Source organism: Budorcas taxicolor, chromosome X (assembly GCF_023091745.1).
Source record: "Budorcas taxicolor isolate Tak-1 chromosome X, Takin1.1, whole genome shotgun sequence".
Lineage (NCBI taxonomy): Eukaryota > Metazoa > Chordata > Mammalia > Artiodactyla > Bovidae > Budorcas > Budorcas taxicolor.
Window position 1 is genome coordinate 91,984,316 of NC_068935.1, and position 26,057 is coordinate 92,010,372.

General features: G+C 39.4%; 1 protein-coding gene across 1 annotated transcript in view; it reads right to left on the minus strand.

Annotated features, from left to right (window-relative positions):
* FAM120C (family with sequence similarity 120C) overlaps nucleotides 1-26,057 on the minus strand; it is a 144,008-nt gene that overhangs the window by 37,860 nt on the left and 80,091 nt on the right. Inside the window, exons 9-10 of the mRNA XM_052663185.1 lie at nucleotides 25,427-25,598; nucleotides 4,220-4,469 (exon numbers count right to left, since the gene is read on the minus strand). Of these exons, the coding sequence (XP_052519145.1) occupies nucleotides 4,220-4,469; nucleotides 25,427-25,598 (422 nt within the window). The remainder of the gene's footprint in view (nucleotides 1-4,219; nucleotides 4,470-25,426; nucleotides 25,599-26,057) is intronic.

A 26,057-nucleotide genomic window follows, 5' to 3' on the forward strand; every position in this document is an offset into this window, starting at 1 on the left:
TTAACCTACCAGCTATTAAGGCAAATTACAAACCCTTCATAAATGAATGAATGTGACATTGGTGAGGGAGCAAATAGGCAATGGAACAAAATAAAATTCAGGGATGAACTCAAGTATATATAGGAACTTGGTACCTAGGAATGGTAACAAAAATCAATGGGGAGAGAAGAGATCATTTAATAAATGGAGTTGGGAAAACTGGATGATTATGTAGAGAAAATAAAACTAGACCCTTTCTTAAAGCATACACAGAATAAATACCCACTAAAGACCTGAAATGGAAGGTAATATTATAAAACTATAATGTAAACAGTTACATCATAGTTACAGAAAAAGCAGAAAAATCTTTATGACTCATGGGTAGGGAAGAATTTATTAAATAAGATCCCCAAAGCACACACCATAAACACACAGATTGATGGGTTTGACAAAATCAAATTAAATACTCATTGGTTAGGGGTAAAGTGTACTGATATCTGCCATTTACCTGGAAATGAATCAAAAAGGATAGATAAATGGATGGTTAGAGATAGAGAGAGGGATAGTTATATTGGATAAAGCTGTTATTGTTAATAATAATAATAGAATCTAAGCAGTGCTCATATGAGTGTTTGCCATACTATTCTTCCAATTTTTCTTTATATGTATGTATGTATATGGGCTTCCTGGGTGGTGCAGTGGTAAAGAATCCACCTGCCAATGCAAGAGAAGTGGGTTTAATTTCTGGGTCGGGAAGATCCCCTGGAGTAGGAAATGGCAACCTACTCCAGTATTCTTGCCTGGAAAAATCCCATGGACAGAAGAACCAAGTGGGTTACAGTTCACGGGGTCACGAAGAATCAGATATGACTGAGTCACTGAGCAAAGCACACATATATGTATGTGTATGTGTTTGTGTGTGTGGGAGGGCTTCCCTGGTGGCTCAGATGGCAAAGAATCAGTCTGTAACGCAGGAGACCTGGGTTTGATCCCTAGGTTGGGAAGATCCCCTGGAGAAGGGAATGGCTACCCACTCCAGTATTCTTGCATGAAGAATTCCATGGACACAGGAGCCTAATATATACACATACACACACACACACACACACACACACACACACACACACACACACACACACACACACACATATATTGGCCGTGCCATATGGTATGGCATGCAGAATCTTAATTCCCTGACCAGAAACCCATGGCCCCTGCAGTTGAAGCATAGTCTTAACGACCAGATGGCCAAGGAAGTCCCAATTTTCTATATGTATGAAATCGTAATAATGAAAAGCCAGTGAAAGTGAAATAATTTTGTTCAAAAAGAATATTGTACATGAAGTTTTAAAAAATTGTGGCTGACTGGAAAAGAAATTTGACACATACACACACACATATATAAAAGGCATCTGCTATATTTGTATGTCTACACATATATATATCTCACGAAAAAACTTATGTAATCAGCAAGAAAAAGATAAATAACCTAAAAGAAAATTTGCAAGATAAATAGGCACTTCAGAGAATGAGAAAACAAATAGCTAATATATTATATATAAAATAGAAAAGTGAAAGTGAAGTTACTCAGTCGTGTCCAACTCTTTGTGACCCCATTGCCTATGCAGTTCATGGAATTCTCCAGGCCAGAATACTGGAGTGGGAAGCCTTTCCCTTCTCCAGGGGATGTTCCCAACCCAGGGATTGAACCCAGGTGTCCCCCATTGCAGGCAGACTCTTCACCAGCTGAGCTACAAGGGAAGTCCAAGAATACTAGAGTGGGTAGCCTATCTCTTCTCCGGTGGATCTTCCTGACACAGGAATTGAACCAAGGTCTCCTGTATTGCAGGCAGTCTCTTTATCAACTGAGCTAACAGGGAAGCCCTATATATAAAATAGAAGATCAAATAAAAGCAAAGTAAAATAGAAGATACTACAAAAAAGATCTTCAAGACCAAGATAATCACAATGGTGTGATCACTGACCTAGAGCCAGACATCCTGGAATGTGAAGTCAAGTGGGCCTTAGAAAGCATCACTACGAACAAAGCTAGTGGAGGTGATGGAATTCCAGTTGAGCTATTTCAAATCCTGAAAGATGATGCTGTGAAAGTGCTGCACTCAATATGTCAGCAAATTTGGAAAACTCAGCAGTGGCCACAGGACTGGAAAAGGTCAGTTTTCATTCCAATCCCAAAGAAAGGCAATGTCAAAGAATGCTCAAACTACCGCACAATTGCACTCATCTCACACACTAGTAAAGTAATGCTCAAAATTCTCCAAGCCAGGCTTCAGCGATACGTGAACCGTGAACTTCCAGATGTTCAAGCTGGTTTTAGAAAAGGCAGAGGAACCAGAGATCAAATTGCCAACATCTGCTGGATCATGGAAAAAGCAAGAGAGTTCCAGAAAAACATCTATTTCTGCTTTATTGACTATGCCAAAGCCTTTGACTCTGTGGATCACGATAAACTGTGGAAAATTCTGAAAGAGATGGGAGTACCAGACCACCTAACCTGCCTCTTGAGAAATCTGTATGCAGGTCAGGAAGCATCAGTTAGAACTGGACATGGAACAACAGACTGGTTCCAAATAGGAAAAGGAGTACGTCAAGGCTGTATACTGTCACCCTGCTTATTTAACTTATATGCAGAGTACATCATGAGAAACGCTGGACTGGAAGAAACACAAGTTGGAATCAAGATTGCTGGGAGAAATATCAATAATGTCAGATATGCAGATGACACCACCCTTATGGCAGAAAGTGAGGAGGAACTAAAAAGCCTCTTGATGAAAGTGAAAGAGGAGAGTGAAAAGGCTAGCTTAAAGCTCAACATTCAGAAAACAAAGATCATGGCATCCGGTCCCATCACTTCATGGGAAATAGATGGGGAAACAGTGGAAACAGTGTCAGACTTTATTTTTGGGGGCTCCAAAATCACTGCAGATGGTGATTGCAGCCATGAAATTAAAAGACGCTTACTCCTTGGAAGAAAAGTTATGACCAACCGAGATAGCATACTCAAAAGCAGAGACATTACTTTGCCGACTAAGGTCCGTCTAGTCAAGGCTCTGGTTTTTCCAGTGGTCATGTATGGATGTGAGAGTTGGACTGTGAAGAAGGCTGAGTGCCGAAGAATTGATGCTTTTGAACTGTCGTGTTGGAGAAGACTCTTGAGAGTCCCTTGGAGTGCAAGGAGATCCAACCAGTCCATTCTGAAGATCAGCCCTGGGATTTCTTTGGAAGGAATGATGCTAAAGCTGAAACTCCAGTACTTTGGCCACCTCATGAGACGAGTTGACTCATTGGAAAAGACTGTGATGCTGGGAGGGATTGGGGGCAGGAGGAGAAGGGGACGACAGAGGATGAGATGGCTGGATGGCATCACTGACTCGATGGACATGAGTCTGAGTGAACTCCGGGAGTTGGTGATGGACAGGGAGGCCTGGCGTGCTGCGATTCATGGGGTCGCAAAGAGTCGGACACGACTGAGCGACTGAACTGAACTGAACTGAACTTGAAACCCAATGGATTGGCAAAAATTAAGAAGTTATATAAGAACTGGCAATAATATGAAGAAATAGAAACTCTTATGCACTATTCATAATTTAGAACAAATTGCTAGAGAAATCTAGGAATATTTGGTGAAAAATTTATATGCACATTTTACAGGATCCAGGACTTCTACTCTAAAATGCATACTTCTGATAAACTGACACAGAAACACAAAGAGACAGAGACATCTGTGAAGATGTTTCTGAAGCACTGTTTGAATACCTAATAACTGGAAACTATCTATCAAAGAACAAATAAAGTACTGTGATATTAGTACTTGTTGGAATATAATTCAGCAGTCATCAGGAATGAACCATATATGAATATGGATAGATCTAAAAAAGAACACTGAATGAAAAGAGTAAGAAATAGAAATGAGATGTACAACATAATATCTCTTATGTTTAAAAAAATCTATACAAATAAACATCACTAGAGATTGTACATGGATATGGATCTTGCCAACCCAGGGATTGAATCCAGGTCTCCTGCATTGCAGGCAGATTCTTTTACCATCTGAGCTACTAGGGAAGCCCATATATATGTCATGGCAATCAATTCCAGTGTTTCTAAAGTCAGCATAAAACCTCCCCACTTCAAAATACCATAAAAACCACTTGCTTAAGGGAAATGTCAAAAAAGTAAAAGACAAATGAACTGACCACTTCTGGGTCACATGGCTTACCGGAGTACACAGCACATGAGCAGCAGATGGGTGGGGACGTTAGCTGGATTGAGCATACTGGGTGTGTCTGACTTCATACAGGCCAGGAAGGCACGCATCCTTCTGTTTTTGTCCTCAACTGCTTTGCCTAGCCAGAGCTTCTTGAGGTTTGGGCAAGTCCATTCTCGAAATGTCAGTGCAGACACCAGCTCTGGGGTTTGAGGTGACTTCCCTTTATAGGCAGACCACTCTTTAAGAATCACTGAAGGAACTAAAAGACAGAAATTGAGGAAAAACAGGCTATAGAGACTCTGAGCATTTCACCGCTGGTCACAACTGACAGAATCCATCACACTTCATCATCTTTATATTTTCTGTCACTATAATTTTTATTGCTAGCAGCAGTAATGGTGAGAATAGTAAGCATTTATCAGATGCTTGGTATGTATTAAGTATTTTATATATAAATGTAAATCTTACTTCTCTAGACAAACCTGAGAAGCATTATGATATTATCACAAAATATAGTACCCATTTTATAAATGAAAAACAACCAAAGCTCAACTGTCACATAGTTCTACAGTCATATAGTAGTCCCTCCATTATTCACAGGGAATACATTCCAAGACCCCCAGTGGACACCCAAAACCATGCATAGTACTGAATCCTGTATATACTATGGTTTTTCCTATACCTATAAACCTATGATAAAGGTATGCAAGAGATTAAGAACAATAATAAAATAGAACAGTTATACTGTAATAAAAGTTATCTGAAAGTGGTTCTCTCAAAAAATCTTATTGTACAAATTTAATGCCTTTTCCATCTTAACTAAGCCCTTATCATGTATTGTGTCCATAACTTTTGCAGTCCAAGATGTGACAGCAAAACTAGCATTAATCTCTTTTTCCTTCTTCACAGTTTCACAGATAGAAGACTTGTTCTTACCATACATCTTTTGTTCTTAGTACAGATGTTAGCAACGTCAGCATATCATTTTTTCCTTCCCTTATTAATTATTGAGAACTTAATAATAATAACTATCAATTATTGAGAACTTTTACCTTTTCACTTAAAGAAAACACTTTCTTGTTTCTCTTTGGCATATTTGAACTGCTAGTATCACTACTCTTGCACTTTGGGGCCATTATTAAGTAAAATAATGATTACTTGATCACAAGCACTTCAACTGATTATCGGGACATCCCTGGCTGTCCAGTGATTAATATTCTGCACTTCCACTGTAGCGGACACAGGTTCAATCCCTGGTTGGTGAACTAAGATCCTGCATGCCTCACTGTGTGGCCAAAAAAATAAATAAATAAAATAAAATGATTTTAATACAATAGCAAAGATAGGAAATAGACATTGGTACAACTGTGTGTATAGTTCTACATTATGTGTAGATTCATGCAATTATCACCGCAATCAAGATATAAAACTATTCCATCACCAAAAAGATTTCTTCTGTGCTACCCCTTTTATGGTCACATGCAATGCTCTCTGGCACCATCCTTGATCTCTGCCAACCACTAATCTGCTCTCTATCTCTATAATTTTGTCAGTTTGAGAATGTTATTGAATCAGAATTGAATCAGAATGCAACCTTTTGAGATTGGCATTTTCACTCAGCATAATGCTCTTGAGATCTATTCATGTTGATGCATATATCAATAGCTCATTCCTACTTTGCTGAGTAATATGCCATGGTATAGATGTACATGGTTTACCTTTTGAAGGACATCTAGGTTATGTCCAGTTTGGGGCTATTATGAATAAAGGTGCTATGAATATTTGCGTATAAGTTCCTACATAAAAATAAGTCTTCATTCTCTAGCATAAATGCTCCAAAAATGTAGTGCTACACACTTATTTTTAGTCTACTTTTAGTTTTAAGGAACTGCCAAATTGTTTTCTAGAGTGGTGGTATCATGTTACATTCCATCAGCAAATCATGAGTGATCCAGTTTTCCCACACTCAATCTAGTATGCTCTATTAACACCATTATTCATTTTAGCCATTCTTTTTTTAAATTTATTTATTTTAATTGGAGGTTAACTACTTTACAATATTGTATTGGCTTTCCCATACATCAACATGAATCTGCCACAGGTATACACATGTTCCCCATCCTGAACCCCGATAGATAGGTATGTAGCAATACTTCACTGTGGTTTTGATTTGCATTTCACTAATGGCTAATGATGGCGAATATATTTTCATGTCTTTATATTCCACACATATATCTTGTTCAGTGAAATGTCTGTGAATGTCTTTTGCTGATTTTCTAATTGGATTATTTCTATATTGTTCAGTTTTGAGAGTTCTTGCAGATACTTTCTTTCAGAGTATTTCAGATCCTAGTCTAGATATGTGGCACTTGTTCACCTGTGGATTTCCAGCTGATCCAGTACTATTTGTTAAAAAGACAATCCTTCCTCCAACGAAGTGCTTCTGCAGTTCTGTCAAAAATCAGTTGGCTGTACTTGTGTGAGGCAATTTTTAGGTTCTCTATTCTGTTCCATTGGTCTATACCACTGTTGATCACAGTCTTAATTACTGTAGTGACATATTAAGTTTTATAATCAGGTAGAGTGATTGCTCCCAAATTATTATTCCTTCTCAAAAATGTTTTAGCTATGCTAGGTCCTTTCTTTTTCCATATAAATATTAGAATAATCTTATCTTCATATATACAGAATCCTGATAGAATTAGATATAAACTCCGTTAAATCTATATACAATTAATTTCAAAAAAAATTCCCAACAAACAAAAGTCCAGTACCAGATAATTTGATAGTGAATTCCCCGAAAATTTAAAGGAGAGCTACCACCTATCCTTCTCAAATGATTCAAAAAAAAACTAAAGAGGGAGGAATGCCTCTATACTCATTCTATATAAAACAAAAAATATCCTTCAAGAATACAGGGAAAATAGACATTTTCAGATGAAGGAAAACTAGGATACTTTTAAAAAAGCAAATCTATCCTAAAAGAATGACTACAGGTATTTCTCCACACAAAAAGGAAGTGATAAAAGAAGGAATTTTGGAATTATCAGGAAGGAAGAAAAAACAATGAAAAGAACAAATATATGGATAAATACAATATATTTTCTTTCTTCTGAGTTTTCTAAATTATATCTCACAGTAAGCAAAAACTATCACAATGTCTGTAGAGAAAATAATTAAGACAATTACAAGTGGAGAAAGATAAAAGAGATGCAATAGAGGTCAGGTTCACCTCACTTGAACTGGTAAAACGTCAACACCAGTATAGACTATGATAAGTTATGTATATACAATGCAATACCTAGTTAATACACTAAAGTAGTTATACAAAGAGATACATTCAAAAACATATAGATAAATAAAAATGGAATTCTAAAATAAGTTCACGTATCTATAGGATGGGAAGGATAGGAAAACAGAGACATGAAAAACAGAACAAACAAGTAAAAATAAAATGACAGACTTAAGCTCTAACATGCCAATAATTACATTAAATACAAGTAACTTGGTAAAGTAAAGTAAATTGGTCGAATGACACCAATTAAACACACTGTGGAATCTAAAAAGATGACACAAGGGATTCCCTGATGGTGCAGTGGTTAGGACTGGGCACTTTCACTGCCAGGGCCCAGGTCCAATCCCTGGTCAGAAAAACTAAGATCCTGCAAGCAGAGTCGTGAGGCCAAAAAAAAAAAAAAAAAAAAAAAAAGAGAGAGAGAGACACACACACACAAATGAACTTATTTACAAAACAGAAACAGACTCACAGACTTCAAAAACTTATGGTTACCAAAGCAAAAAGGAAAGGGCTGGGAGGGAGGGATAAATTAGGAGACTGGGATTAAAACATATGCACTACTATACATAGAAGATATAAAGCAACAAGGACCTATTGAAAAGCACAGGGAACTCTATTCAATATTCTGTAATAACCTCTACGGGAAAAGAATCTGAAAAAGAGTGGATATATGTATAACTGATTCACTTTGCTGTACTAACACAACACTGTAAACTAACACTGAAACTAACACAACACTGTAAATCAACTATACCCAAACATAAAATAAAAGTTTAAAAAAGGGTTCCCTTTCCTCCACATCCTTTGCCAATATTTGTTGTCTTTTTGATAACCATTCTGAAAGGTGTAAGGAGATATCTCACTGTGGTTTTTATTTGCATTTCCCTGATGCCTGGAGAAGTTGAGCATTTTTTCACATGTCTGTTGGCCATCAGTATGTCTTTAGAAAAATGTCTATTCAGATCCTATGCCAATTATTTAATTGGGTTGGTTTTTTAATGTGGAGTACAAAGTATTCTTTGTATATTTTGGATATTAACCCATTGTTGGATAGATCATTCGCAAATCTTTCCCAATTCAGTGCATAGTCTTTCTGTTTTGTTGATAGTTTCATATGCTATGCAGAGTTTTCAGTTTGATGGAGTCCCATTTATTTATTTTTGTTTTTGTTTATCTAACATGACACATATCAAAAAAAAGAAAACACCCTAACACTGATGTCAAAGAGCATAGGGCTTAGGTTTCTTTTAGAAGTTTTTATGGTTTTAGGTGTTATGTTTAACTGTTTAATCCATTGCATGTAGCTATGCAGTTTTCCCAACACCATTTATTGAAGAGGCTGTCTTTTTCCCCATTGCATATTTTCGTTTCTTTTCTCATAGATAAATTGCTTATGTAATTTTGGGCTCATTTATGGGCTCTCCATTCAGTTCCATTGATCCATATATCTGTTTATGTGCCAGTACCATTCTGTTTTGATTACTGAAGCTTTGTGTGTAATACAGTTTGAAATTAGGGACTGTGATGCCTCCTGTTTTGTTCTTTTTTTTTTTTTTACTTTACAATATTGTATTGGTTTTGCCATACTTCAACATGAATCCGCCACAGGTGTACACATGTTCAGCAAAAGAGACACAGATGTATAGAACAGTCTTTTGGACTCTGTGGGAGAGGGAGAGGGTGGGATGATTTGGGAGAATGGCATTGAAACATGTATAATATCATATAAGAAACGAATCGCCAGTCTAGGTCTGATGCAGGATACAGAATGCTTGGTTCTGTTTTGTTCTTTTCTTTAAAATTTACAACACTGTGTTAGTGTCACGTGTACAGCAAAGTGACTCCATTTTATACATATATATACACATTATACATAGGTTTCCCTGGTAGCCAGGCGGTAGAGAATCTGAACTTGAATATATAATACAAGATATATAATTATAACTATATAATATGTATAACATATATATATTTTTTCAGATTGTTTTCTCATATAGATAATTACAGAGTATTGAGTTTCCTTGGCTACACAGTAGATCCTTATTGATTATCTGCTTTATGCATGCATGCTATGCATGCTAAGTCACTTCAGTCGTGTCCAACTCTTTGTGATCCCAAGGACTGTAACCCACCAGGCTCCTCTGTCCATGGAATTTTCCAGGCGAGAATACAGAGTGGGTTGCCATTTCCTCCTCCAGGGTATCTTTTTGACCCAGGGATCAAACCCATGTCTCTTCTATCTCCTGCATTGGCAGGCAGGTTCTTTACCACAAGCGCTGTTTATGTTAATCCCAACCTCCTAATTTATCTTTTCTCCCCAACCTTTCCCCTTTGGTAACCATAACTTTGTTTTTGAAGTCTGTAAGTCTGTTTCTGTTTTGTAAATAAGTTCTTCTGAGCCACTTTTCAGATTTTCCACACATAAGCAGTATCATACGATATTTGTCTTTCTCTAACTTACTTCACTTAGTATGATAATCTCTAGTTCCATCTGTACTGCTGCAAATGGCATTATTTCATTCTTTTTTAACGGCTTGAGTAATATCCTAGTGTATGTGTGTGTTAGAGAGAGAGTGAGAGTGAGTGTATTCCATTATCTTCTTCATAGATTACTCTGTTGATGGAAATTTAGGCTGCTTTCATGTCTTGGATACTATAAATAGTGTTGCTATAACCATTGGGTGCATGTATCTTTTCAAATTAGTTTTCACCTTTTCCAGATATATGCACAGGAGTGGGATTACTGGATCATATGGTAGTTCTAGTTTTAATTTTTTAAGGAAAAACACCATACTGTTCTCCATGTTTTTTTGTTTTTAAGACTTTATGGCTATTTGGGTCTTCTGTGTTTCCATATAAATTTTAGAGTTGTTTCAGTTCTGTGGAAAACATTGTTGGTATTTTGATAGGGATTGCATTGAATCTGTAGATTACCTTAGATAGTATGGTTTTTGGCAATATTAACTCTTTGATTCCACAAGCAATTATATCTTTCTGTTTGTGCTATCTTCAATCTCTTTCATCAAAGATTAATAATTTCCTGAATATAGGTCCTTTAACACCTTGCTTAGATTTATTCCCAGGTATTTTAACTTTTTTAATTGGAGGATAATAGCTTTACAGTGTTTTACTGGTTTATTTTAATCTTTACATGACTGTTTGTTGGGAGTTTTAGATTACTGATTCAATTTCATTAAATTGGCCTGTTCATATTTTCTATTTCTTCCTGATTTAGTCTTGGGAGATTGTACATCTCTAGGAATTTCTACTTTTCTTCTAAGTTGTCCATTTTATTCATTTTTTTATTTTTAAAAATTTTTGTTGTATATTGGAATATAGTTGGTTAACAATGTTGTTAGTTTCAGGCATACTGCAAAGTGATTGAGCTATATGTATACATGTACCTATTCTTTTCCAAATTGTTTTCGCATTTAGGTTATTTTACAGAGTACTGACCAGAGTTCCCCGATTCCTGTTGGTTAACTATTTTAAATATAGCAGTGTGTACGTATCAATTCTAAACCCCCAATCTCTCCTCCCACCTTCCCCTTGATATAGGTTGTCCATTTTATTGATGTAAAATTATCCATAGTAATTCTCTTATGATCTTTTTCATTTCTGTGGTGTTGGTTGTAGCTGCTTCTTTTTCATTTCTAATTTTATTGATTTGGGCCCTCTATTTTTCTTGATGAAGCTAGACAAAAATTTACCAGTTTTATCACTTCAAAGAACAGGGTCTTAAGTTCATTGATCTTTCTTATTTTTAGTCTCCATGGCATTTATTTCTGTTCTGATTTTTATCATTTCTTCTACTACCTTTGGGGTTTTTGCTCCTATTTTCTACTTTCTTTAGGTGTAAGGTTGGGTTGTTTCAGATTTTTCTTTTTCCTAAGGCTGGCTTGCATCAGTTCAGTTCAGTCGCTCGGTGGTGTCTGACCCTGCGATCCCATGAATCGCAGCACGCCAGGCCTCCCTGTCCATCACCAACTCCTAGAGTTCACTCAGACTCACATCCATCGAGTCCGTGATGCCATCCAGCCATCTCATCCTCGGTCGTCCCTTTCTCCTCCTGCCCCCAATCCCTCCCAGCATCAGAGTCCTTTCCAATGAGTCAACTCTTCGCATGAGGTGGCCAAAGTATTGGAGTTTCAGCTTTAGCATCATTCCTTCCAAAGAAATCCCAGGCCTGATCTCCTTCAGAATGGACTGGTTGGATCTCCTTGCAGTCCAAGGGACTCTCAAGAGTCTTCTCCAACACCACAATTTAAAAGCATCAATTCTTCGGCACTCAGCCTTCTTCACAGTCCAACTCTCACATCCATACATGACCACTGGAAAAACCATAGCCTTGACTAGACGGACCTTAGTCAGCAAAGTAATGTCTCTGCTTTTGAATATGCTATCTAGGTTGGTCATAACTTTTCTTCCAAGGAGTAATCGTCTTTTAATTTCATGGCTACAGTCACCATCTGCAATGATTTTGGAGCCCCGAAAAATAAAGTCTGACACTGTTTCCACTGTTTCCCCATCTATTTCCCATGAAATGATGGGACCGCATGCCATCATCTTCGTTTTCTGAATGTTGCGCTTTAAGCCAACTTTTTCACTCTCCACTTTCACTTTCATCAAGAGGATTTTTAGTTCTTCACTTTCTGCCATAAGGGTGGTGTCATCTGCATATCTGAGGTTATTGATACTTCTCCCAGCAATCTTGATTCCAGCTTGTTTCTCCAGTCCAGCGTTTCTCATGATGTACTCTGCATGTAAGTTAAATAAGCAGGGTGACAATATACAGCCTTGATGTACACCTTTTCCTATTTGGAACCAGTCTGTTGTTCCATGTCCAGTTCTAACTGTTGCTTCCTGACCTGCATACAGATTTCTCAAGAGGCAGGTCAGGTGGTCTGCTATTCCCATCTCTTTCAGAATTTTCCACAGTCTATTGTGATCCACACAGTCAAAGGCTTTGGCATAGTCAGTAAAGCAGAAATAGATGTTTTTCTGGAACTCTCTTGCTTTTTTCCATGATCCAGCAGATGTTGGCAATTTGATCTCTGGTTCCTCTGCCTTTTCTAAAACCAGCTTGAACATCAGGAAGTTCATGGTTCACGTATTGCTGAAGACTGGCTTGGACAATTTTGAGCATTACTTTACTAGCGTGTGAGATGAGTGCAATTGTGTGGTAGTTTGAGCATTCTCTGGCATTGCCTTTCTTTGGGATTGGAATAAAAAATGACCTTTTCCAGTCCTGTGGCCACTGCTGAGTTTTCCTAATTTGCTGGCATATTGAGTGCAGCACTTTCACAGCATCATCTTTCAGGATTTGAAATAGCCCAACTGGAATTCCATCACCTCCACTAGCTTTGTTCGTAGTGATGCTTTCTAAGGCCCACTTGACTTCACATTCTAGGATGTCTGGCTCTAGATGAGTGATCACACCATCGTGATTATCCGGGTCATGAAGATCTTTTTTGTACAGTTCTTCTGTGTACTCTTGCCACCTCTTCTTAATATCTTCTGCTTCTGTTAGGTCCATACCATTTCTGTCCTTTATCGAGCCTATCTTTGCATGACATGTTCCCTTGGTATCTCCAATTTTCTTGAAGAGCTCTCTAGTCTTTCCCATTCTGTTCTTTTCCTTTATTTCTTTGCATTGATCGCTGAAGGCTTTCTTATCTCTTCTTGCTATTCTTTGGAACTCTGCATTCAGATGCTTATATCTTTCCTTTTCTCCTTTGCTTCTTGCTTCTCTTCTTTTCACAGCTATTTGTAAGGCCTCCCCAGACAGCCCTTTTGCTTTTTTGCATTTCTTTTTCATGGGGATGGTCCTGATCCCTGTCTCCTGTACAGTGTCACGAACCTCATTCCATAGTCCATCAGGCTATCTATCAGATCTAGGCCCTTAAATCTATTTCTCACTTATACTGTATAATTGTAAGGGATTTAATTTAGGTCATACCTGAATGGTCTAGCAGTTTTCCCTACTTTCTTCAATAAGTCTGAATTTGGTAATAAGGAGTTCATGATCTGAGCCACAGTCAGCTCCTGGTCTTGTTTTTGTTCACTGTATAGGGCTCCTCTATCTTTGGCTGCAAAGAATATAATCAATCTGATTTTGGTGTTGACCATCTGGTGATGTCCATGTGTAGAGTCTTCTCTTGTGTTGTTGGAAGAGGGTGTTTGCTATGACCAGTGCATTTTCTTGGCAAAACTCTATTAGTCTTTGCCCTGCTTCATTCCGCATTCCCAGGCAAAATTTGCCTGTTACTCCAGGTGTTTCTTGACTTCCTACTTTTGCATTCCAGTCTCCTATAATGAAAAGGACATCTCTTTTGTTGACCATGATGGCGACTCCAATTCTTTTAGGGGATTTCTGCCCACAGTAGCAGATATAATGGTCATCTGAGTTAAATTCCCCCATTCCAGTCCATTTTAGTTCACTGATTCCTAGAATGTCGACGTTCACTCTTGCCATCTCTTGTTTGACCACTTTCAATTTGCCTCGATTCATGGAACTGACATTCCAGGTTCCTATGCAATATTGCTCTTTACAGCATGGGATCTTGCTTCTATCACCAGTCACATCCACAGCTGGGTACTGTTTTTGCTTTGGCTCCATCCCTTCATTCTTTCTGGAGTTATTTCTCCACTGATCTCCAGTAGCATACTGGGCACCTACTGACCTGGGGAGTTACTCTTTCAGTATCCTATCATTTTGCCTCTTCATACTGTTCATGTGGTTCTCAAGGCAGGAATACTGAAGTGGTTTGCCATTCTCTTCTTCAGTGGACCACATTGTGGCTTGCATCACGATGCCTCTTAGAACTGCTTTTGGTGCATCCCACCGTATACACTCAATCACTGTGTTTCTATTTGCATTTGTTTCTAGGTATTATTTGATTTCTTCTTGAATTCTTCAGTGATCCATTGATTATTTATATATGCTATTATTACTTATTATGCTACAATTTATCATAGTAGCATAACGTTTGGCCTCCATGTTTGAGATTCTTTTTGCAGGCTTTCTTTCCCCCCTTGTAGTTAATAACTAGCTTCATATTGTGGTTGGAAAAGATGGTTGATGTGTTTTCAGTCTTCTTAAAATTACTGTGACTTATCTTGTGGCCCATCATGTGATCTATCCTGGAGAATGCTCCATGTGCACTTGAAAAGAATGTGTATTCTGCTACTTTTCGATGTAACTTCTATATATCTACTAAGTCCATTTGGACTATTGTGTCATTTAAGGCCAGTGTATCACTTAAATTCTGTCTGGATAATCTGTCAACTGATGTAAGTTGGGTGTTCAAGTTCCCTAATATTAATATGCTACAGTCAACTTCTCCCTTTAGGTCTCTTAATATTTGCTTTATGTATTTAGTCGCTGCCATGTTGGCTGTATATATTTTTACAATTTTTGTATATTCTTGGATGGATCCTTTGATCATTATGTAATGTCCTTCTTTGTCTCTAGGCCTGGAGCTGGTGTTGAAAGGCTAATGGGTGGGGCTGGAGCCCAGAGGGTTCAGGGCCTGTTGTCCAGCCACTAGTAGGTGAAGCCAGGTCCTGGGGCTAGCGCTGGCCCATTTGTGGGTGGAGATAGGTCCCAGTGTGTTGGAGTTGATGTTGGCCTGCAGCTGGATGGGGCTGGGTACTGGTGTGGCTGGCAGCTCAGTACAGCAGCCAGTATACTGGTGGGTAGATCTGTGTATCTGCCCACCTATCTGCCTGGCCTGGAATGTCCTAGGACTGGTGCTAATTGGCTGGTGGGTGGGGCTGGGTCCAGGCACTAATAAACCAAAGGGAAGGTTCCAAGATGGCACTTATCAGCACCAATATACCCATGATAGGATGAACTCCCCAAAATGGCTACTGCTGGCTTGATGTCCGCACGATGATGTTTCAATTACCTCTTGTCTCTCTGGGAGGCTCTCTAAATCAGCACTTGGTCTGATCCAGCCTCCTTACAAATTATTGTTTCTGTCCTGAGTCTTGGATTGTGTGAGATTTTTTTGTGTATATCCTTTAACAGTGGAGCATTTACTTTTATAAAGGCAGAAGGGACTCCATGACTTCTGATGAAAGATGAGCCTTTATTTGTATTATTTCCCCCTATATGTAAAGCATCGTTTCTCTCTGGCGGCTTTCAATAATTTTTCTGTCTTAGGATGGACACGGGTTTCATTTCCAAACTACACAAATAGATCATACAATTCAATACTGAAAAACCAAACAATCCAATCAAAAATTGGGCAGAAGATCTAAATAGACATTTCTCCAAAGAAGCCATAACGATGGCCAAAAGGCACATGAAAAAAAAAATGCTCAGCACTGCTAATTATTAGAGAAATGTAAATCAAAACTACAATGATGTATCACCTCACACCAGTCAGAATCAGTTCAGTTCAGTTCAGTCACTCAGTCGTGTCTGACTCTTTGCGACCCCATGAATCGCACCACGCCAGGCCTCCCTGTCTATCACCAACTCCTGGAGTTCACTCAGACTCATGTCCATCGAGTCAGTGATGCCATCCAGCCATCTCATCCTCGGTTGTCCCCTTCTCCTCCTGCCCCCAATCCCTCCCAGCATCACAGTCTTTTCCAAAGACTCAAGTCTTCTCATGAGGTGGCCAAAGTATTGGAGTTTCAGCTTTAGCATCATTCCCTCCAAAGAAATCCCAGGGCTGATCTTCAGAATGGACTGGTTGGATCTCCTTGCAGTCCAAGGGACTCTCAAGAGTCTTCTCGAACACCACAGTTCAAAAGCATCAATTCTGTGGCGCTCAGCCTTCTTCACAGTCCAACTCTCACATCCATACATGACCACAGGAAAAACCAGAGCCTTGACTAGACGGACCTTAGTCAGCAAAGTAATGTCTCTGCTTTTGAATATGCTATCTAGGTTGCTCATAACTTTTCTTCCAGGGAGTAAGCGTCATTTAATTTCATGGCTGCAATCACCATCTGCAGTGATTTTGGAGCCCCCCAAAATAAAGTCTGACACTGTTTCCACTGTTTCCCCATCTATTTCCCTTGAAGTGATGGGACTGGATGCCATGATCTTCGTTTTCTGAATGTTGAGCTTTAAGCCAACCTTTTCACTCTCCTCTGTCACTTTCATCAAGAGGCTTTTTAGTTCCTCTTCACTTTCTGCCATAAGGCTGGTATCATCTGCATATCTGAGGTTATTGAGAGTTCTCCTGGCAATCTTGATTCCAGCTTGTTTTTCTTCCAGTCCAGCGTTTCTCATGATGTACTCTGCACAGAAGTTAAATAAGCAGGGTGACAATATACAGCCTTGACGTACTCCTTTTTCTATTTGGAACCAGTTTGTTGTTCCATGTCCAGTTCTAACTGTTGCTTCCTGACCTGCATACAGATTTCTCAAGAGGCAGGTCAGGTGGTCTGGGATTCCCATCTCTTTCAGAATTTTCCACAGTTTTTTGTGATCCACACAGTCAAAGGCTTTGGCATAGTCAATAAAGCAGACGTAGATGTTTTTCTGGAACTCTCTTGCTTTTTTCATGATCCAGCGGATGTTGGCAATTTGATCTCTGGTTCCTCTGCCTTTTCTAAAACCAGCTTGAACATCAGGTTGTTCACAGTTCACGTATTGCTGAAGCCTGGCTTGGAGAATGTTGAGGATTACTTTACTAGCATGTGAGATGAGTGCAATTGTGTGGTAGTTTGAGCATTCTTTGGCATTGCCTTTCTTTGGGATTGGAATGAAAATTGACCTTTTCCAATGATACAGATGAACCTATTTCCAAGGCAGGAATAGAGACAGAGAGATAGAGAATGGACCTATGGACACAGCGGGGGAAAGGGCGGGTGGGATGAATTGGGAGATTAGGGTTGACATATATACACTACTATGTGTAAAACACATACACTGGGGCTTCCCTGGTGGCTCAGATGGTAAAGCATCTGCCTGTAATGTGGGAGACCCAGGTTCAATCCCTGGGTTGGGAAGATCCACCGGAGAAGGAAATGGCAACAGTATTCTTGCCTGGAGAATTCCGTGATTGAGGAGCCTGGTAGGCTACAGTCCACGGGGTCACAAAGAGTTGGACATGACTGAGCGACTTCACTTTGCTTTGCTTATGTGTAAAACAGCTAGTGGGAACCTGCTATATAGCACAGGGAGTTCAGCTCAGTGCTCTTTGATGACCTAGATGGGTGGGATGGGCATGGGGTGGGAGGAAGTCCTAAGAGGGAGGGTATATATGCATACATATAGCTGATTCACTTCGTTGTACAGCAGAAATTAACACAACATTTTAAAGCACTTATACTCCAAAGAAAAAGTCTTTAAGTGTATAAATAATAGATGCTAGAGTGGGTGTGGAGAAAAGAGAACCCTGCTAAACTGTTCGTTGGAATGTAAATTGTTGCAACCACCATGAAGAACCAAACTGGGGCTCCTTAAAAAAACTCAAAATAGAGTTACCATATATATGATCCAGCTACTCCACTCCTGGGCATATATCCAGAAAAGATGAAAACTCTAATTTGAAAAGAGACATGCATCCCAATGTTCATAGGAGCACTATTTTCAATAGCCAAGACACAGTAGCAACAACAAAAAAAGTCCTCTTAATCATAGGCTTTCCTGATGGCTCAGACGGTAGAGAATCTACCTGTAATGCGGGAGATCTGAGTTCGATCCTGGGTTCAGAAGATCCCCTGGAGGAGGGCATGGCAACCCACTCCAGTATTCTTGCCTGGAGAATCCCCATGGATACAGGAGCCTATTGGGCTATATAGGTCACAAAGAGCTGGACACGACTGAGCAACTAAGCACAGTACACAGCACATTTATCATAGGGGATTGGAATGCAAAAGCAGGAAGATAAATGATACCTAGAGTAACAGGCAAGTTTGGCCTTCAAGTACAAAATAAAGCAGGGCAAAGGCTAACAGAACTCTGCCAAGAGAATGCACTAGTCATAGCAAACACCCTTTTTCAACAATGTAAGAGACAGCTTTACACATGGACATCACCAAATGGTCAATACTGAAATCAGACTGATTACATTCTTTCTTTGTAGCCGAAGATGGAGAAGCTGTATACAGTCGGAAAAAACAAGACCTGGAGCTGACTGTGGCTCAGATCATCAGCTTCTCATAGCAAAATTCAGGCTTACATTAAAGAAAGTGGGGAAAACCATGAGGCTAGTCAGATACAACTTAAATCAATCCCCTATAAATATACAGTGGAGGTGATGAATACATTCAAGGGATTAGATCTAGTAAACAGAGTGCCTGAAGAATATGGACAAAGTAACAATGTATATGAGATAGCAAACAAAACTGTGCCAAAGAAAAACAAAGGCAAGAAGGCACAGTGGTTGTCTGAGGAGGCTTTACAAATAGCTGAGGAAAGAAGAAAAGCAAAAAGCTAGGGAGAAAGGGAAACGTACATCCAACTAAACACAGAGTTCCAGAGAATAGCAAGGAGAGATAAGAAGGTCTTCTTCAATGAACAATGCAAAGAGACAGAGGAAAACAACAGAAAGAGTAAGACTGGAAATCTCTACAAGAAAACTGGAAATATCAAAGGAACATTTCATCCAAAGATGGGCACAATAAAGGAAAGAAATGTTAAAGACCTAATAGAAGCTGAAGAGATCAAGAAGTGATGGAAAGATATCCAGAAGAACTGTACAAAAAGGATGTTAATGACCCGGATCTTAATAACCGCAATGGTGTAGTCTCTCACTCAGAGCCAGACATTCTGGAGTGTGAAGTCAAGTGGGCCTTAGGAAGCACTCCTGCCAATAAAGTTAGGGGATGTGATGGAATTTCAGCAGAGCTATTTAAAATCCTAACTGATGATGCTATTAAAGTGCTGTACTCAATATGTCAGCAAATTTGGGAAATGCAGCAGTGGCCATAGGACTGGAAAAGGCCAATCACTTTCCAAGTCCCAAGAAGGGCAGTACTAAAGAACGTTCAAACCACTAGACAATTACACTCATCTCCCATGCTAGTAAGGTTATGCTCAAAATACTCCAAGATAAGCTTCAGCGTTAAGTGAACTGAGAACTTCCAGATGTTCAAGCTGGGTTTAGAAAAGGCAGAGAAACAAAAGATCAAATTGCCAACATTCACTGAATCATAGAGAAAGTAAGGGAATTCCAGAAAAACATCTACCTCTGTTTCACTGACTACACTAAAGTATTAAAAAAACTAAGATCATGGCATCCAGTCCCATTACTTCAGGGCAAATAAAAGGGGAGAAGGTGGGAGCAGTGACAGATTTCCTCTTCTTTGGCTCTATAATCACTGCAGATGGTGACTACAGCCATGAAATTAGAAGACGACTGCTTCTTGGCAGGGAAGCTATGGCGAACCTAGACAGTGTGTTAAAAAGCAGACATCACTTTGCTGACAAAGGTCAGTAGAGTCAAGACTAAGGTCTTTCCAGTAGTCAGGCACAGATGTGAAAGCTGGACAATAAACAAGGCAGAGAACTGAAGAATTGATGCTTCTGAACTATAGTGCTGGAGAAGACTCTTGAGAGTCCCTTGGAAAGCAAGGAGATCAAACCAGTCAATCTTGAAGAAAATCAACTTTGAATACTCTTTGGACAGACTGATGTTGAAGCTGAAGTTCCAACACTTTGGCCCCCTGACACGAACAGCCAACTCACTGGAAAAGACCCTGATGTTGGTAAAGAATGAAGACAGAAGAGGGTGAAAACAGAGGATGAGATGGTTAGATGGCAACACCGATTCAATGGACATGAACTTGGCCAAACTATGGGAGATGGTGAGGGACAGGGAAGCTGAGTGTGCTGTAGCCCACAGGTTCACGAAGAGTCATACACAACTTGGCGACTAAACAACAACAATAACAACAACAACAACACACATAGTTATATTTCTCAGCCATAAAAAAGATTGAAAATCTACCATTTGCAGCAACATGGATGGACCTAAAGAATATTATGCTTAGTGAAATAAGTCAGACAGAGAAAGACAAATATCATATAATATCACTTATATGTGGAATATATAAAAATGATATAAAGGAACTTATTTACAAAACAGAAACACACACAGGCTTTGAAAACAGACTTAACAGTTATCAAAGGGGGAGCGGGGAAATAAATTAGGAGTTCGGGATTAACAGATGAAAGGTTGTTGCTGAGCCATGAAAGACACTGGGATTCTTGGCCTTTGGAGGAGAGGAATTCAATCTGGGGCCAGTGACAAGGCTTGATCACTCAGAGCTTTTGCGTGATAAAGTTTTATTAAAGTATAAAAGAGACAGAGAAAGCTTCTGACATAGACATCATAAGGAGGAAGAAAGAGTGACCCCCCTGCTAGCCTTTAGCAGTATGTTATATACCTGTCAGCAAGCAGTTAATTAGAGAAAGGGAATGTCTCAAAACTCAGAGTGGCACCAGGACCCTCACCCACAACATGCATTTTGAGATAACACTAGCACAAGGTGAGTCATCCTGGGTCATAAACTGATTGACATGAATCTTGAAGAAAGGCAGGTTTCCAAGTAAACAAATAGTTTCATTAACATAGATTAGGAGAACAATATATGAGTAAAACATACTGGTTTGTTGAGCCATTATCAGTTCTGAGGTTCTGAGTCTTAAGAAAGACAGAGTCTAGAGTAAATACATAGTTCAGTAACATACCTTAAGAAAACCATTTCCATTAGAAAAAAAGCACTGGTTAGCTCAAAGTTTGAGAAAAATTAAGATTAGGTGGAACCAGGTGCCATCATGGCAACACAAAATTTTAAGAGAACCCTCCTTTTAATTTTGTATAAAGAAGGGAAAATTTCCTTTTGCTGCTTAAGAGAGAGATAAAAAACGTCTGACATTTGCAGCCTATTTCTTCTGTTTGTAGACTCCTGGCCTTTCTGCCGGTTACTCTCTCATAGATACACACTACTATATATAAAGTAGATAACCAACAAGGACCTACTATATATATATATATAGCACACGGAACTATGTTGAAATATGTTCAATATCTATAATAGGAAAGAATATATATATATAAAGGAACCAATTTTGCTGTACACCTAAAACCTACACAACACAATAATTCAAGTATACATCAATAAAAAAATCATTCTTCCTGTCTTTAGATTTGGAAGGGGTTGACTGTAATCTATCTTGTCATGATTTCTTTGGGTTTATACTATCTATAACTCACTCAGCTTCCCTGGTGGCTCAGCTGGTAAAGAATGCTCCTGCAATGTGGGAGACCTGGGTTTGATCCCTGGGTTGGCAAGATCCCCTGGAAAAGGGAAGGGCTACCCACCCCAGTATTCTGGCCTGGAGAATTCCATGGACTGGTATAGTCCATGGGGTTGCAAAGAGTTAGGCACGACTGAGCAACTTTCACTTTCACTTTGGGGCTTCCCTGATAGCTCAGTTGGTAAAGAATCCACCTGCAATGCAGGAGACCCTGGTTTGATTCCAGGGTCGGGAAGATCCACTGGAGAAGGGATAGGCTACCCACTTCAGTATTCTTGGGCTTCCCTTGTGGCTCAGCAGGTAAAGAATCTGACTGAAATGCAAGAGACCTGGGTTTGATCCGTGGGTTGCGAAGATCCCCTGGAGATGAGAAAGGATACACACTCTAGTATTCTGGCCTAGAGAATTCCACAGCCTGTATAGTCCATGTGGTTGCAAAGAGTCGGACACAACTAAGCAACTTTCACTTTCAGAGTCTTGACTCTGTAGGCGTGTTTCTGCCAAATATGAGAATATTTAAACTATTATTTCTTTAAGTAATTCTCTTCTCCTTCTGAGACTCTGATTTACACAAATATTAGATCTTTTATTATAACTCCACTGATCACTGTTCATTTTTCAGTCTATTTTCTGTTATACAGACTAGATAATTTCTGTTTTTCTTTCTCTAGGTTCAAAATTATTTTCTCTGTTGTCTCCAATCTGCAGTTTAACCCATCCTTTGTGTATTTTATTTCAGTTATTGTGTCTCTTAATTTTTAATTTCCATTTATTTTTCTTTGTATATTAGATCTCTTTGCTAAGACTTTCCGTTTTTAATTTGCAGATCACTAACCTAGAGCCAGACACCCTGGAATTTGAAGTCAAGTGGGCCTTAGAAAGTATCACGACGAACAAAGCTGGTGGAGGTGATGGAATTCCAGTCGAGCTATTTCAAATCCTGAATGATGATGCTGTGAAAAGTGCCGCACTCAATATGCCAGCACATTTGGAAAACTCAGCAGTGGCCATAGGACTGGAAAAGGTCAGTTTTCATTCCAATCCCAAAGAAAGGCAATGCCAAAGTATGCTCAAACTACCGTACAATTGCACTCATCTCACATGCTAGTAAAGTAATGCTCCAAATTCTCCAAGCCAGGCTTCAGCAATATGTGAACCATGAACTTCCTGATGTTCAAGCTGGTTTTAGAAAAGGCAGAGGAACCAGAGATCAAATTGCCAACATCTGCTGGATCATCGAAAAAGCAAGAGTTCCAGAAAAACATCTATTTCTGCTTTACTGACTATGCCAAAGCCTTTGACTGTGTGGATCACGATAAACTGTGGAAAATTCTGAAAGAGATGGGAATCCCAGACCACCTGACTTGCCTCTTGAGAAACGTGTGTACAGGTCAGGAAGCAACAGTTAGAACTGGACATGGAACAACAGACTGGTTCCAAATAGGAAAAGGAGTACGTTAAGGCTGTATATTGTCACCCTGCTACATCATGAGAAATGCTGGGCTGGAAAAAGCACAAGCTGGAATCAAGATTGCCAGGAGAAATATCAATAACGTCAGATATGCAGATGACACCACCCTTATGGCAGAAAGTGAAGAGGAACTAAAAAGCCTCGTGATGAAACTGATAGAGGAGAGCGAAAAAGTTGGCTTAAAGCTCAACATTCAGAAAATGAAGATCATGGCATCCGGTCCCATCACTTCATGGGAAATAGATGGGGAAACAGTGGAAACAGCGTCAGACTTTATTTTTGGGGGCTCCAAAATCACTGAAGATGGTGACTACAGTCATGAAATTAAATAATGCTTACTCCTTGGAAGAAAAGTTATGACCAACCTAGACAGAATATTGAAAAGCAGAGACATTACTTTGCCAACAAAGGTCCATCTAGTCAAGGCTATGGTTTTTCCAGCGGTCATGTATGGATGTGAGAGTTGGACTGTGAAGAAAGCTGAGCGCTGAAGAATTGATGCTTTTGAACTGTGGTGTTGGAGAAGACTCTTGAGAGTCCCTTGGACTGCAAGGAGATCCAACCAGTCCATTCTGAAAGAGATCAGTCCTGGGTGTTCTTTGGAAGGGATGATGCTAAAGCTGAAACTCCAATACTCTGGCCACCTCATGCGAAGAGCTGACTCATTGGAAAAGACTCTGATGCTGGGAAGGATTGGGGGCAGGAGGAGAAGGGGACGACAGAGGATGAGATGGCTGGATGGCATCACTGACTCGATGGACGTGAGTCTGAGTGAACTCCGGGAGTTGGTGATGGATAGGGAGGCCTGGCGTGCTGTGATTAATGGGGTCACAGAGAGTCGGACATGACTGAGCGACTGAACTGAACTGAAGAATGTTCAGGGAATTCCCTAGCAGTCCAGTGGTTAGTACTTGGTGCTTTCAATGCTAGGGGCCTGGATTCAGTCTCTGGTTGTGGAAATAAGATCTCACAAGCCAAGGAGTGTGGCTAAAAAATAAATAAACAGAAAGAAGAAAAACAATGTTCAAAACTGTTTGTCAAAGCATTTCTCTCTCATGGCTGCTCTGAAATCCTTAGCAGGTAATTTAATCAGTTGTGTTACAGTGATTTCATTTTCTATTGATAACACAAATGTATTGATTTTCTTTACTCAGTTTGAGATCTCAGTTTGAAATCTTTCTGGTTCTTGGTATAATGAGGGATTTTCAATTCAAACCTTGATATTTTGTGTATCATTTTAAGAGACTCTGGATCTTATTTAAATTTTGTGTTTTAGCAGGTCTTTTCTGTGAATACTCGGGTGGGTGAAGGAGGATGCTGTCTCTTTACTGGCAAGTGGGAGAAGAAGTCCTAGCTTCCACCTGGCTATGTCTGTCACCTCTACAGCAGGTGTAGGTCGCATACTTTCTTATAGTATGGCAAAGGTAGAACTCCAGGTTCTTCTTTTGGCCTTTGTTGGTTGGGGCAAGAGTAGGTTATAGTTTTTCTATAGTGTTTGGCTGGAATAGAATGGTGGTTATCTAAACGCTCTCTGTATTGCTAGGTTGTTCCTTTGGGTACTTTGGCTAAAGAAAACCAAAATACTTGGTTTTCTTGGTCTGCAGCTGTTGGCATTTCTGGGCTGTGATCTTGTCCTGTACCCAGCATGGGATATATAAAACACAGGGAAAACCCAGGGAACTTACTACTGCTTCATTCCTTGGAGCCCAAGGCCCTTAGCCAATCTGTCACCTCTTCACCTTCTAGAGCATCTTGTGCTTTCTAATATAGAATATCCTGAGCTTTTAGTTTTATTTAGCAGGAGGAATAGGTAAAAATACATCTACTCCATCTTCCCATAAGCAGAAATCTAGTTGGTTCTTTTGAATGTACTAATTTGACCATATTACTCTGGAGCTTAAAACATCTCAATGGCTCTAATTACCTACAAGATAAAATCTCAAAACAAAAACCACACTGAGGAGGAGAGACTACATCTGATACATCTCCACATTCCCAAAGTTCAGCATGGATCTTATAAGTTATAGTTACTCTGAATGCTTAACGATTAAAGAATTTGGGCTTAAGTTAATGTATTTCCCACACCAATATGTATTCTGCTGAATTATGCACTTTCTCAAAGACTGTTCCACAGTCAAAAGTATGATGCTCTTGCATAGACATTTTTGTTCTGAGTCAAAGCTTTCAGAGAACTGTCAAAGCTAGAACCACATTTACCTTCTACAGGTAGCCGCCGCCGTATGGCCAGGCGTTCCATTTTCCGCTGTGTCTCTGCCAAACTGAAAAGAACCCCGTATACATATTGACGAGCTGACCGGAACAGGATGGCAGCTGGAGGAAGCTCCATGTTACACTCATCTTCAATACATACAGGAATCTTAATCTCACCCTAAAAAGAAAATGGTTCAGGACAAAGGAGAAAATGAGTTACCTCAAGGTTTGGAATTGAGCTGAGAAGAACAAGTAATGAACTGTAGCCTAGCTATTAAATTTTCTACTTTTATTTAGACAAAATTTCAGACTGAAAAGTTGTAAGAGCCCAGCTGAATATTAGACAGCTTAAAGCTATTCCATTTTTAAAGTCTCTGCTATGATTAACTACAGCTGACTAAATGGGTAAAATTCATCTTAGACATTCTGCTGGGGAATGGATTTGTATGGTAAGGCTAGAGGACGGGAATAGCTCAGGAGAAGTGGAGGGAGAGGTAAAGACCAAGGGTATAATGCCTCTTCTTAGAGTGTGTTCATCCCTAGACCAGACTTTACAAACATGGTACATTGTCTTCTCCAAAAGCTTACAATTACCCTTCTCCTCTAGGCCTCATTTCCTGCACAGTCCCATCTTTTG